The 15,180-nt window shown below is 38.5% G+C and overlaps 1 protein-coding gene across 3 annotated transcripts in view; it reads left to right on the top strand.

The window, feature by feature from the left end:
- MYO1D (myosin ID) overlaps positions 1-15,180 on the top strand; it is a 350,137-nt gene that overhangs the window by 131,227 nt on the left and 203,730 nt on the right. For all 3 annotated transcript variants that reach the window (XM_059997534.2, XM_059997536.2, XM_059997535.1), the window contains exon 14: positions 4,383-4,515. In XM_059997534.2, coding sequence (XP_059853517.1) covers positions 4,383-4,515 — 133 coding nt within the window. The remainder of the gene's footprint in view (positions 1-4,382; positions 4,516-15,180) is intronic.

Below are 15,180 nucleotides of genomic sequence, written 5' to 3' on the forward strand. Positions count from 1 at the left end.
GCATTCAGGCAGAGAGAAGGGCTAGTTCACCAAGGCATTAAGGTGGGAACGAGCTTGGGTGTGTTGAGGACGGGAGGAAGGCCAGTGTGGCTGAAATCAGTGAGGGGAGGGGAGAGCGATTGGGAATGACTGCAGAGAGGTCCACAGGGCCCAGCTCATGAAGAGTCCATGAGCCAAGCATGATGGGAAGCCATTGGAATGGATGATGTGACATGATCTCTATTTTAAAGAAATCATTGGAGCCGCTGTGTAAAACCCAGACTGTAAAGGGCAAGAGTAGACATGCAGAGACCAAGTAGGAGGCTCGTTTGGTGATCCAGGCTGAGGCATGGATGGGGTTACAAAGATGATGAAAAGTGGTCTGAGTGGGTGATGTTTTGAAAGTGGAGCCAGCAAGATTTGCTGATGGATAGGGTGTGTGATGTGAGAAAAACAGAAATCAAAGACGATGCCTGAGCAATGGGGAAGGGATGCTTGACTGCGGGAAAGACAAGAGGAGGCGCTCATTTTGGGGGGAAATCAAGAGTTTCGTTTTGGATATGTTTTGTCGGAGGTGCGTTTTGGGCATCCGGTTGAAAATGCCAAATAGGCGATTGTTTGTGTGCGTTTAGAGCTCAGAGTAGAGGCGGAACTAGAGATGTAAATTCATGGTCACCAGTCTGTTGATAGTATTTAAAGCCATAGTCCTGGGTGAGTTTGTCTAGGGTGAGCAGAGAGAAAAAATAAAAGAGAGAAGAGGTTGGTTGAAAGATGAATCCCTGAGATACTCTACCATTTCGAGTCAAGCAAGGAAAGAGGAACTAGCAAAGGAAACTGAGAGCACGCCTGTGAGTTAGGAAGAAAGCCAGGAATCTGGTGTCAGGGAGGCCAGGTCAAGTAAAAAAGATAAACTGAGTCAAACACTGTCAAGAGCAGAGTCCTGTGAGGACCAAGATTCACGATTGGATTTGCAAACATGAAGGTCATTGGGACCCTGACAACACTGGCTTCAGTAGAGTCGTGAAGACAAGATGTCTGATGGAAGCGGGCGCAAGAGAATGCAGAAAATGAGAATGTGGAGAAAGTGTGTTTCAACAGTTCTTTCAAGAGGTTTTGGTATAAAATGGTTCATCTGTATGGATGAAGCCTCCAAGAGCAGAGATGGAGCCGTCACCACTAGAAAGTCACAGAGATGTGGGAATGTGAGAGGGGACCCATGTAAGGGCTGGTTTGGGGAGAAGAGAGTTTCAGAAAGAAGTTTCAATGCTCGGTTTATCAGGTAAGATGCACCCATTTTGAGAGAGAAATCAAAGAGTCTGGCGTTGCTCTGTGTGTAGAAAATGTCAAAAAGTCAAATCGGAAAAACGGCCTCAGTCGGCCAGTGACAAAGTCAGGGTGTGTTGCCCGGGGAAGGCAGCAGGCTGTGTACCAGGAGGCTGCACAGGGTGGCATTGGTTACCTTCTTGAATTATCACAGCCCAGAGGTTCAGCTCACAGAGAACAGCTGCACCTTCTGGTGGTGGATTCACGTAACCCCCAGCTCACAGGACCAATGCAGAAACAGACCAGCGAGCAGATTTATCTCCAGTGGACAGTCTAACGGTCTCATGGTATGGAACACTTGCATGGGGATAACAGGCTCTTCTTCCCTATTGGAAAACCTGCCTGGGAAGTCAAATAGAACTCTGTTAATTGACCGTGAAAAATATTACCTATAGAATGCTTAATTGCTTGGTAAGCCTGGAATCAGAACAAAAGGACTTAGATAAATCCAACGATTAAGGGCATCAGTCTAAGATGAATCCATTTCACAACAGGGATGGTCTTGCCAAAGGTATAAAGACATTAAAAGTCTGTTCATTGCAACTTGTATATATCTCCGTAGTAGGAAAGGCCTTGCCAGGGGGATGGAAAGTCTTGCAATGATTTTGGTTAAAACCATCCTCCTAGATGGTGTTTAGGTGGGCTACCTTTGCCTTTTCGGAGCTGCCATGGCTAAATGACCTTTCCAAATTCAATCCTTTCTTTCTTTATATCTGTTTAAAGAGTAATGCCTGGACCTCTAGTTCTGTAGAGTATCCGTGCACGTGTGCAGGCACATGCATGTGTGTGTATATATAAAGGGAAGGAGGCAAGGAGCAAGCAGGTGGCATGCGAGGTGCACAGATCGCTCTTTACCACTCCCTCGTTAGCCAGCTAAGTTCCGCCTTATCTGTTAGATGTACTGGGTTTCTGGATAAATAAGCTTCCCTTTTAAGGGAAAGTTTCTTTTAAATAAGTTTGAAAAGTATGTTGACTTACTGGCCTGAAAGTTCTTTTTCTTTAAAACAATTGTATGTGTCTGTTTTGATTCATTATGCATCAGTTCTACTGTTTAATAATGTAATAATAATAAACATCTTATTTCCTTCATTCTCAACATTCCCCCCTCCCTTCATTTACAAGATAGTGTCTGAAACAAGACCGAAAGGGAGTAAGGTGCAGCTGAGGGCAGAAAAGCCAGTGATTTTCTGTCTTTGATGTGCATCAGGCTTTTCAAAGTGCACACGCTCTAGTTTCTGGAAATTCTATTCCAGAGGTGTGAGGAAGGCATCCAGGCATTGTGGGCACTAAAGGTTGAGAACCATTGCCTCAAGTTCTCTCTCTGCTAAAGATTGAAATGGAAAAGTTAAGGAAAAGCAATAAACATTTATGTGGTCTTTTTTTTTTTTTTTGCCGTACACGGGCCTCTCACTGCTGTGGCCTCTCCCGTTGCGGAGCACAGGCTCCGGACGCGCAGGCTCAGCGGCCATGGCTCACGGGCCCAGCCGCTCTGCGGCATGTGGGATCTTCCCAGACCGGGGCACAAACCCGTGTCCCCTGCATCGGCAGGCGGACTCTCAACCACTGCGCCACCAGGGAAGCCCTATGTGGTCATTTTTATTGATACGTGTATCATTGGAAAATTATGGAATAGGAATAGAAGGTAATAAAACTGGGTCCATGAACCACAGATCATGCATTATTTTATAGCCACTTTTGATGGTAGTTGTCCCAGCTTGCTGGCAATGGCGAGGGTTAGGACTGTTTTTCTTTTTCTGCCTTCATTCACAGACGCAGTCAGTCTTCACCTCACCGTTTATCTTCCTCACTCTTGTCATCCATTCTGGCAGTTTGCTGCTATTATTTAGAGCCTTTTTGTACAGAAATTTACTAGGTGTTTGGGGAACCAACTCAATTTTCTCAGTTTTATATCAGGAAAAGAAAAGTGGGCAAAATGATGGCAGCAGTAAACACAGTTAGAAAAAAAAAAAAAATCCATGTTAGGTCTTTTCTATTCTCAATCCCCAATTAAAAAAAAAAAATTCTGACGAGAGAAAAGTTTCCAGGATGCAAGCAACATTTCGAGTTCCAATTACTTTAAAATCAAAAGCACCCAATGTTGTGTTCGTTTCAGTTGTACAGCAAAGTGAATCAGTTACACATGTACATATATCCACTCTTGTTTAGATTCTTTTCCCATATGGGTCATTACAGAGTATTGTTTAGAGTTCCCTGTGCTATACAGTAGCTCCTTATTAGTTATCTATTTTATATATAGTAGTGTGTATATGTCAGTCCCAACACAACATTGTAAATCAACTATACTCCAATAAAAATTTTTAAAAAATCAAAAGCACCCAAAATGAAACAGGAAGAAAATCAGAGCCGAGACCACTGTACATGTTTATAAAAATGTCTCCACTGAGCCAAATAAATACAGTATATCATTTTTAGCCTGAAAACTGGCCTCAAGTACACTTTAAGAATTGGATTGCAGCCGTCTTAGTGTCACATCAATAAAATATTGTAACCGCCGGTGCTACCTATAAATGTGTTCATAATTCAGCTGCAGTAAAGGGATTTACTAGATGACAATGTAAAAGTGGTTATTTTCTATTCCTATCTGTGCTTTTTGAAAGACCTGGCTTTTTGTGACCTATACTGTATGAATATTTGTTTCAATTAAAAGATGCTTTCTCTTTCATGACTTCTGCCCATGACATTGAGGATTGTTTTCCTACTAGTGGTTTGTTCTCATTCTTTTAACGACCGCCAAAACCATTTTATTTTAGGTATATGGTACCAGAGCTATGCAACCATTTGAGGATCCTGCATAATAATAACATCGAGGTCACTTTGAAGAAGTTTAAAGAATTTTTCAAATGTGGTCTCGTTTGGACACAGCTCACTCTGTGGTGCAGTATCTGTAATTATACTCTCAGCCTAATTTTCTGGATGGAATCATTTTTCCAATCAGGGCTTGTGAGTTCTGTCTGCAATGCAATCGTGGCTCCCAGGATACAGTTCAACAGGATTGCTTAGCAATTCATATTCAGCTTATATGAAGGTAGCATTCAAACCACTCTTTCTGTGCTTCTCAGTTCAAATCCTGTGCTGAAGAATATGTGGCCCGAAGGCAAACTGAGCATTACAGAGGTGACCAAGAGACCTCTGACTGCCGCCACCTTATTTAAGAATTCTATGATTGCTTTAGTAGACAACCTTGCATCAAAGGTAACTACTGTCTTTTTTAAATATCCATTTAATTTCATAGATTCCCTCTTGATGTATGTTATAGAGAATGTATGTGTGCTCTGCTTGGTAGGTGATTATAGTAAATCAAATTGAAGAACATATTGAAAGTGAGTGTTACAATAGAATTCTTAATCCTGTTTTGTTTGTTTTTTAACATGGCTTGGTAAAACAGTTGTTTGTGTCCCAGATGAAATGCTCTTCTTAAATTTGGGCCTTTTATCCTACTGTAGTCATTAATGGGAAAGTCTTAGTCAGATCTTTAAAAAAAAAAAAAAGCAGTATACTACAGGTATAGTATATGCCTGACAAAATAAACTTCAGCCCTGTGCTGAAGATAGGGCCTGGCTTAAAAAAAAAATCTTGAAATAAATTGTAACATATACCGTCTTTCTGTTGTATCTGAATACAACATGACCAGATAGAGGTTTAAGAGGAAGTTTAGTATTTAAGTATTGTCCATAGGGTGTTTTAAATAGATGTATTTAAATAGATGTATATAAAAAAAAAGATGTATTATTGGCAGTTATTTCTGCTTTTTATTGTTCCTTTGAGGTCTAATACTGTTTGATAACTTCAGTCTGGGATTTTTTTTTCCCCTTAAAGAACAGATTTCTACTCTTAACTGCTGCTGTTGACAAGTTTGATAAATTAGGCAGCATTCTGGGACTCATTATTTTTAGTGCCTTCATTTTTATCTTTCTCTTCTGGTGCTTTTCCAGTATATTTTTTCTTCTTCATTTTTAACTTTTTTTTTTTTTAAATCAACTTCCTCTCTAAAAATTTAAATCTATATTATTTTTGGTTACTTCCCTGTGGATAAATTAGGCAAATGCCACAAGAACACATCTATTCAGTAGCTTTCTATTCTTTTCGTCAGGATTCTTTGCCCCCAGGTGACAACAGATAAGCACAGTGTGTAGGCTTGTATAATCAAAAATCCAGAAAGGCAGGGGAGGGGTAAGGACACAGGAGCATAGACTAGAATACCCTTAGGGCCCCTCCTCTTGTCCCTCAGCTTCTCTCTGCATGTCAGCTTCAACCTCTCTAATCCAGCAAGAAGGAAAGTGAACCTAGAAGGAGCGCATGGGACACAAGAAACAGAGTTGAACACAGAATTTTATAAAATGTATTTTATACAATACATTAATCATAAATATATTGTTTATAAAACATATTCGATTTGTTCAATTAACTAGAAAAGAATCACTTTTGTTTTCTAAATTTGGTAGTCAAATGTGAATTTTTAAATAAAAATTCTAGAACCATCTATAATTTCTGTATGGCCAATTGCGTTCAGCTACTAAACAACTGAACGCTCCCTCCCCAAATTAGTGGCTTAAACAAGAGAGACAGGGCTTCCCTGGTGGCGCAGTGGTTGAGAGTCCGCCTGCCGATGCGGGGGACACGGGTTCGTGCCCCAGTCCGGGAAGATCCCACATGCCGCGGAGCGGCTGGGCCCGTGAGCCATGGCCGCTGAGCCTGCGCGTCCAGAGCCTGTGCTCCGCAACGGGAGAGGCCACAACAGTGAGAGGCCCGCGTACCGCAAAAAAAAAAAAAAAAAAGAGAGACATTTATTTCTCTCTCTGTAAATGAAGTACAGGAGAAGTTATCCCAGCACTGGTATAGCAGCTCTAAGGTTATTAGAGACAAGTTCCTTCTGTCTTTCTGCTCTACCATCCTAGTGCTTGGCATCCCTTCTCCGGGTCCAAGATGGCAATTGGAGCCTCTTCCCTTTTAAAGAGACTTCCTGGAAGTCTCATATAGCACTTTAGCGACATCTCATTTGCTGTACCTAGTTGCCGAGGAAGCTGGGAAGTGCCTTTTTATTCTGGTCAGCAGTGCACCCAGCTAGAAGTAAGTTTTCTGTTTTGAAGTAGGAAAAAAAGTTACCGTGTGTGAGGTAGGCGACGAGTCTAACAGTCTCTGCTACAGCTCCCCAGGCTGTGTGAGGTGGGGGAACGAGGGAGAGAGTAGGGACAAGCAAAAGAATAGAGACAACCTATCAGTCTAATAGAAGGCAGGAAGGTGGGCAGGGCAGAAACAAAGGAAAAATGTTACATTTAGAAAATACATACATGATAGAAATAAATCTAATTAATTGGTACTCACCATAAATGTAAATAGACTAAACAGACTGGATAGGTGGAAAATCCAGGTACAGGCATACCTTGTTTTATTGCAATTCACAGATAGTGCACATTGAAGTTTTGTGGCAACCCTGCAACAAGTAAGTTTACCAGCAGCATTTTCCCAGCAGCATTTTCTCACTTGTATCTCTGTGTCACAGTTTGGTAATTCTTGCAGTATTTCCAACATTTTCTTTATTGTTGTATTTGCTATGGTGATCTGTGACCAGTGATCTTTGATGGTCTATGACTTGCTGAAGGCTTAGGCGATGGTTAGCGTTTTTTAGCAATAAAGTATTTTTAATTCAGGTGTTGTTTTTTTTAGGCATAATTCTATTGCACACTTAATAGACTATAGTGTCATGTAAACATAACTTTTATATGCACTGGTAAACCAGAAAATTCGTGTGACTTAGCCTATTGCAGTATTCATGTTATTGCCATGGTCTAGAACTGAATCTGCAGTAACACCAAGGTTTTGCCATGTTGTTTATAGGAGCTACCTAGTTGACACTATGCAGAAAGATTAAGAACAAAAAGGTGGGTAAAGATATATCAAGCCCCCCCCCCAAAAAAAACCTGGTGAAAGCAATATTAATGTGAAAAAACATAGAACTTAAGGGAAAAAAATTAGTATTACAGATAAAGAGACTATCATAATAAAATGAAAATACTCAATAAAGCCATTTTGAACTAGCTACCTAACAGCACAGCCATGATGGTACTTGAACTCTATAAAGCAAAAAAAAAAAAAAGAACCTGAAAAAATGTAAAAGGCAAAATTGACAGGTCCACAGTCCCAGAGGGAGATTTTAAGCCAACTCTACCAGAAACAGATCAAGCAAAAACCTTCATAAGAGTGCAGCAGCCAAATTTAAACTTTATCTAATAGATCAAAAGATCTCTATACCCAGGGGATAAGAAATACATATTCCTTTCAGGTATACATGCAACATTTACAAGAATTGACCACATGCTAGATCACAAAAGAAGTCTCAACTGTTTTAACAAATGTATATATAGATGCATCTCCATCCTCACAGCAAATGAAATGAAAATCAGCATCAAAAAAGTTTTTTTTTTTTTAATCTGCTTGGGAACTTAAAAATACTCCTAAAGTGGTCTACTTGTTATGCCTTTATTTAAAAAAACAACAACAAAAAAAAAAAACAAGGAAGACTGAAAGTAAATGAGTTAACTTCAACTTAAGAAGCCAGAAAAGGAAATCCAAAGAAAATCTAAAGAAAAAAATTAAGAAAATAATTTCTAAATAGCTAAAAGTAATCAAAAAATTAATCAAATAGACCTTTAAAAAACTTATTTTAAAAAGAGAAAATAATGTTAAGAATGAAAAAATGATACAACTTTATATACTGCAGAGATTTTTGAAAGTATCAGAATATTATGAACAACTGTATGCCAGTGAATTTGAAAAATTCGTTTTCTGGGAAAATGTTATCAAAATTAAAAAAGCCTGAAAGCCTGAATAAATTTAAAGATTCTGAATCACTAATCAGAAGTCTGCCTTCCCCCAATTCTGCCAAGAACTTCAGGCCCAGATGGTTTTACAGGTAAGTCTTACAAATCCTTCAGGGAGCCAGTAATTCCTATCATACATACACTGTTTTCGAGGAAGGGAAGAAGAGAGGCCACTACCCAATTCATTTTATGAGCTTAATATTACCTTGGTACAAGGTTAACATGAAAAAATGAAATTAGAGATGATTTTCACCTAGGAACATCAACATGAAGATTTTTAAAATACATGTAAGTAATGCATTTTCCAGCAACAGGGTGAACAAAACACCCCCTAAAACCGACTGAGAGCAACCAAAACTTGGTAAGTTATAAAAACCAACTTCCTGAACACGGTCATGAACTAACAAGAAAGCAAAGAACATGCAGGCCTGGTGCTGAGTGAAGGCAGAAATTAACTGAATGAAGGGAAAAATAACTAGAGCACCAGAGCTTTCACCCTGTCAGCATCTGTTGAAGCGGGTGACTTTGAGTATAGGTATCCAAGGCTGGTCCTTGGAGGGAAGCCCAGGGCCTGCCCAGAGTAGGGTGACTAACAAGGGACCACAAACCACATGCATACTCACACATATGTACACACACAAACACACGCACACACACAACGGTGGGTCTCCAGGGGGCTGCCTCCTCAGAGAGCTACCTCTAGAATGAGCTAGAAGTAACCCCTCATTATCTGAAAGGAAAACTGCCTGTCTTGGTCCTTGGCACTGAGCCAAGCAGGGTGGGTGACCATCCCTTGAGAATTTATAATTGTAAGCCAGCTTTTATGAGATTTGCAGTCCAAATTCACACTACCTGGGTGGCCTGAAAAGGCTCAAGCCTGGTCAATTCAGGTCTAGTATTGCCCCCAGGCATCTGATGGAAGCAAGGTGAGGGAACCACCTTCATTCCAGACCTTAAAGAACTTCCACAGATGGAGTTCTAAGGAAAATAAGGAGTTCATAGTGCTCTGCAGCGGGAGAGGCCACAGCAGTGAGAGGCCCGCGTACCGCAAAAAAAAAAAAAAAAAGAAATGAAGGGCCTAAAAATATGCGAACTAGTAATTGAGAGCAGGTAACTAGGCAATTGATAGAAATAAAAACTAAATAATTAAAACTCAGTGGATAGGTTTAACATTAGTTTAGACAAAGCTGAAGAGAGAATAGGGAAATGAAAGAAACAATTGAAGAAATTATCCAGAATCCCACTTAAAGAGACCAAGAAATTAAACTTACAAGAGACACATTAAGAGACATGGAAGATAAAATGAAAAGATCTAACATGCATCTAACCAGAGTCAAACAAGGAGAGGAGAGAATGGGTAGAATGATAGAAAGAAAAGAAAAAAGAATTTCAAGAATGATGAAAGACACCACTCTACAGGGTCAGGAAGTCCAGTGTATCCCGAGCTGGAAAAATTAAAAGAAATCTGCTCCCAAGCACATAGTGAAACCCCAGAATACCAAAGATGAAGAAAATACCTTAAAAGCAGATTAGCTTTGAAGAGAAAATAACTAAACCAGAATTCTATACCAAGAGAATTCATATTTTTCAAGAACAGAGACACAACAAAGAATCTTTCTGAAAAATAAAAAGAGAGTTAGAACCACAGTAAAGGAAATTCTAAAAGATATATGTCAGATAGGAGGATGTCTGATTACTGAACGAAAGTCTGAAATGCAAAATGAAGAGCAAAGAAATTGGTAAATATGTGGGTGCATATAAATAAGCTGACTCTGTAAAATAATATTTTATTAGATTAAAAATACAGGTTAGAGCTAAGTAGCACAACAACAATAGCATATAAATTGGAAGAATGGGTGATTATAATTCAACTGTTTAAGGTCCTTGGTTGTTCAGGAAAAGGATAAAAGTATTGGTTATATATATACACCAATACCAAAAGTATTGGTATATATATATCTCATGAGTTATAAATACATATAAAATTTTCTAGTGTAGTCATTGAAAGAATAGAAATGAGTTTATAACTTCCAAACTAGTGGTTGGGGGTGGGGGAAGCCAGAATGAGAAAAAAAATCATTAGTCTTAAAAAACATAGGAAAGAGGAGACAAAATAACATAGGAAAGCTGGGACAAATAAAGATGGTAGAAATAAATCCAAATATATTAGTAATTACAGTGAATATAAATGGAGAAAAACTATCAAATCAGATTAAAGAAAAAGAATACAGATACATTGCCACTTATTAATGACATCTAATCATAACAGAAAAGTTGAAAGTTTACATTTAAAAAGATATATCAGGCAAATTCTGACATTCTGGAACCTTAATCCAGTTTCAGGACCTGTAGTGGCTCAGCAGTGAGCTGCCTCCCATCCCTGAAAGTGCCAGACTATTTTCCATTCACCTTTAACTCCCAGGTTTAGCTCTTCAGGATTCCAGACCAACGTGTAGTTCTGCATCCAAGGTCTCAAGTTCCAGCTTTCATCCCCTGAACCCCACAGGCTGTCAGCAGCTGTGCTCAGCCTCACGGCTGCCTCTCCAGATCAACGGTTGCCTCTAAGACACCCCTCTGGACTTTAGTCTTACTCTCATCTCGGCTATGTTATCAGCTCTTGATGCATTGAGATTTCTCCCCTCTCCCCATATTTTGTGTAGCACTTTTTTTCAGTGACTTCCTCAGGAAGGTTGATATGAATTGCCTAGTCCTCCATCACCAGAAGTGCATTTTCTCAGAGTCCACACAGTGGTTTTGTTTTGTTGTACTTTTAAATATTTTATTTATTTATTTTATTGACATACATACAATTGACATACAACAGTATATCAGTTTCAGATGTACAACATAATGATTCAATATTTGCATATTTTGCAAAACGATCACCACAATAAGTCTAATTAACATCCATCACCATGCACAGTTACACTTTTTTTCCCCTGTGATGAGAACTTTTAAGATTTACTCTCTCAGCAGCTTTCAAATATACAATACAGTAGTATTAACTATAGCACACAGTGTTTTTAAATGCATGTCTTATCGCCACCTAGATAAGCCTTTTGCATCTAAAGAATGACTTCTACTAATTTTATATACTTCTTGATACCTCATAAAGCACTCTGAACAGTCAGTAAATTATTAAATGAACTTGAATTTGCTTTTGACTCTATTTGATACTGTTCAACATGTGTTAAATATCAATAGATGAATATCTATCTAAATCAGGTATCTTCTGCCTAATACATATACTGATTGGTGTACTTTGGCAAAGGATGTTTTTCACAAAAATATAGGGAGAAACAGGTTTGTAAGTGCAAGATAATAAGATCACTGTCAACTTTGGGAATTTAACCTTAATAAGACACTTAGAATTTGTCAAATTTAGGATTTCTTAGGTTGAGTCAACCTGGATATTTACAAAGGAGAGAGGAGGCGGTGTTTATAAATTGAAACAGAATGCTGATTAAATATAGAGAAAGCATTTCCACTGGCTTCCTTATCTGAAGGTTTTTATGTTACTAACCGGGATGAAAGGGCATCCCCCCACCCCTTAGCTGGTCATGAAGTGTCTATTCCAGTGTTACCACTTCCTGTGCATAATCAGTCAATACTGGTAAAATTCCATTCAACTGGTTTCTGTTTAGTGAAGTTACTTATACTACTCAAATGATACCTTACACTAAGATTGCTTTGCCCACATGATTGCATAAATTATTGAGTTCAAAATATTTTCTAATTCATACTGTAATTTTTTTTGGACCCAAGGGTAATTTAGAAGTATATTTCTTAATTTCCAGTCATATAAGATTTTCTAATTATCTTCTTGCTCTTGATTTCTAGTGTAATCTCATTTGATCAGAGGATAGACTCTGTGTGGTTTCAGTCCTTAGAAATTTGTGAAGTTTTCATTATATGTTTTGTTTATGTGTTAAAATTATTTGCATTTAATATTCTATACACATCCATTAGTTTGCTAGTCATATTATTATTGTCCAATGTTTCTGCATTCTTACTAATTACTTTGTTTTGTCAGTGCTGAAACGTGTGATAAAACCTACTTTGATTCTGAACTTGTCTACTTCTTGTTGTACCTTCCATTTTTGCTTCAAATATTTTGAGAATTTATTAGGCTTATTCAAGTTAGAACTGTTATATCTTCCTAGTGTTTGAGTCACTTATCACTATGAAATGTCTTTATATTGCTTTTTGCCTTAAAGTCAGCTTTGCATGAATAGAAAAGTTAAAAGTAGCTTTTCTTTTGGCCAGGGCTTGCATGGTCTATCCTTTTCCCCCCTTTTACTTTCAACCTTTCCATATCCTTATGTTTCAAGTTTGTCCCTCATAAATAGCATATAGTTAGTTTTGTTGTTTATCCCTTCTGACCATCTTTGTCTTTCAAATAAATCATTTAGTTCATTTATTCTTTTTTTTTAATAAGTTTATTTTATTTATTCTTGGCTGCGTTGGGTCTTCGTTGCTGTGTGCAGGCTTTCTCTAGTTGCGGCGAGCGGGGGCTACTCTTTGTTGTGGTGCACGGGCTTCTCATTGTGGTGGCTTCTCTTGTTGCGGAGCACGGACTCTAGGCGTGCGGGCTTCAGTTGTTGTGGCTCACAGGCTCTGGAGTGCAGGCTCAGTAGTTGTGGCGCATGGGCTTAGTTGCTCCGCACATGTGGAATTTTCCTAGACCAGGGCTTGAACCCGTGTCCCCTGCGTTGGCAGGCGGATTCTCAACCACTGTGCCACCAGGGAAGCCCAGTTCATTTACTCTTAACGTAGCTATCGTATGTTGTATTTAAATCAACCATCTCATTAGTGCTTTCTGTTTGTCTCTTGTATATTTCTTTTTCTTTGCTTCCTAATCTTTTTGATTGATTACTGTGGGCAAAAGGTAAACAAAATTCTATTCCTTCTGCTTGATAACCTCAGTTAAATTTCTAGCTCTGTTCCCCTGTTAACCTAGTATGATGTATATCAACTATATTACTAGGCAACATCACTTAAGATAAAAATTACCCCTATTGGTAAATTGCACCTGTACTGGGAGAATGATAATTGTCTGGTGGGGATGACGTACTTTTGGCTTCCTGAGCATGATGACTCATGTATTAGGCATGTCCCTTTCAAGGACCCTGGGAGCTATGTCATTAGAGTTGTTACAAGAGATATTGAATCCTATGGGGCATGAGGCTTTTAAACCAAGGGCACTTCCCACATCTGTCTGATACGGACTCATCTTATTGTGCCCAAGCTATTACCTGACTGCGGTATGGACTGCTGCACGACCTTGACATGCCTGCTGGCAAACCATGTTCTTGTCCTCCTGGGTAGACTCCTGCCAAGTGCGGGCTGTAAGTCTTTTGAGTCAGAATGTTTAGTTAAACCTAGGGAGGCATCCTTTCCTTGCACTGCCGCCCCCCCACACACACTACCACTCAGTATTGCAATGATTTTTTATTACTACATTTATTCACGTTATTATTTTGGAAGATTTACATTATAATATTGTTTTGGTGGTTACTCAAGTTGTTACAATGTCATTCTGGATTATAGAAATCTAATCTTATTGGGTGCTTTTACCTCCTTCCTGGACAATGCAAGGGCCATAAAACATCTTAATTCCATTTGTCTTCCTCCCAGCTTATGCGCTCTTTTGGTCATGTACTTATAAATATTTATTTTATATATATATAGCCAGTAAGATGATGACATCATCATCATCATTATTATTACTACTACGAATAGTCAATATCTGTTTAGATTTACTCATTTATTACTTCTTTTTTCCTCTTTCTATATCACCGAGCTTCCTCTTGGACCATTCTTCTTCTGCCTGAACTTCATCCTGTTATATCTGAGGCCTGATGTTGACAAATTCTGGAAATATTTTATGCTGTTTCCCTTCTTGAAGAACGTTTTTGCTGGGTGTGAAATTCTACATTGGCAGTTCTTTAAGCATTTCACAGACAATACTCATCTGTCTTCTGGATTCCATATTTTCTTTTGAGAAGTCAGCTGTCAGTCTATTTGTTGCTCCTTTAGGTAGTCAGCCTTTTTTCTTCTGGCTGCCCTTCTTTGGTTTTCAGAAGTTTAACTGATGTACCTTGGTGTACATTTTTCTTTTTAAATCTTGCTTGCAGTTTGTAGGACTTCTTCAGTTTGTTACAGCTTAATTGTTTTTCATCAGTTTTACAAAGCTCTTGGCTATTAGCTCTTCAAATATTGCTTCTGCCCCTTCTGTCTCCTCCCTTTGGGACTCCAGTTACTTAGACCACTTTACGGTGTCTTGTGTGCCTCTTAACCTCTCTTCTTTATTTTCCATCTCCATGATCCATCCTGGGAAAATTCTTCTCACCTTCCTTCTAGTTTACTAATTTTTTTCTTCACCAATTTCTAATCTACTCTTCTACTGATCCACTGAGTTCTTAATTTCCATTATTGTATTTTTAAGTCCTAGGTTTTCCAGTTGGTTTGGTTCTTTTTTGTAGTTTCTGGTTCTCTAAAAAAATTCTCAATATTGTCTTTTGTCATCTTGAACGTGCTAAGCATAGTTGTTTTAATATTTCTATCTGATAACTCCAATATCTGGACCCTTACAGATCTTTTTATTTTGTATGTTGTTTTGCTATTTCTAATTCATGTTATCTTGGCTCCTTATATATCTGGTTAACTTACTTTGTTCCAAACATTAAATTTGCAAAACTGTTTATAGAAATAATTGGAGGCCCAAGTTTATGTAGTCTTTCTCTAGGGAAGATTTATCTTTGCTCCTTTTAGGCACGTAAAAGCACTGATATTCCGAAGAAGCTATTCCAGTTTGAAGGACTGAAATGATTCAAAGGTGAAAGGAACACTTAGTATGTACCAGGGCTGTGCCAATTATTTTACATTCTTCAACAATGCATTTTTACCACAGCTTCTGCCTCTTTCTATTAAATTACTCCTTCTGTTACTTTTAATCATGTTTCTGTAAATACACAAAAACTTGATGTTTACATGTCTCAATTGTTTACACCCTAGCTTTACCCCCTTTCTGCTATTC

Source organism: Delphinus delphis, chromosome 19 (genome assembly GCF_949987515.2).
Source record: "Delphinus delphis chromosome 19, mDelDel1.2, whole genome shotgun sequence".
NCBI lineage: Eukaryota > Metazoa > Chordata > Mammalia > Artiodactyla > Delphinidae > Delphinus > Delphinus delphis.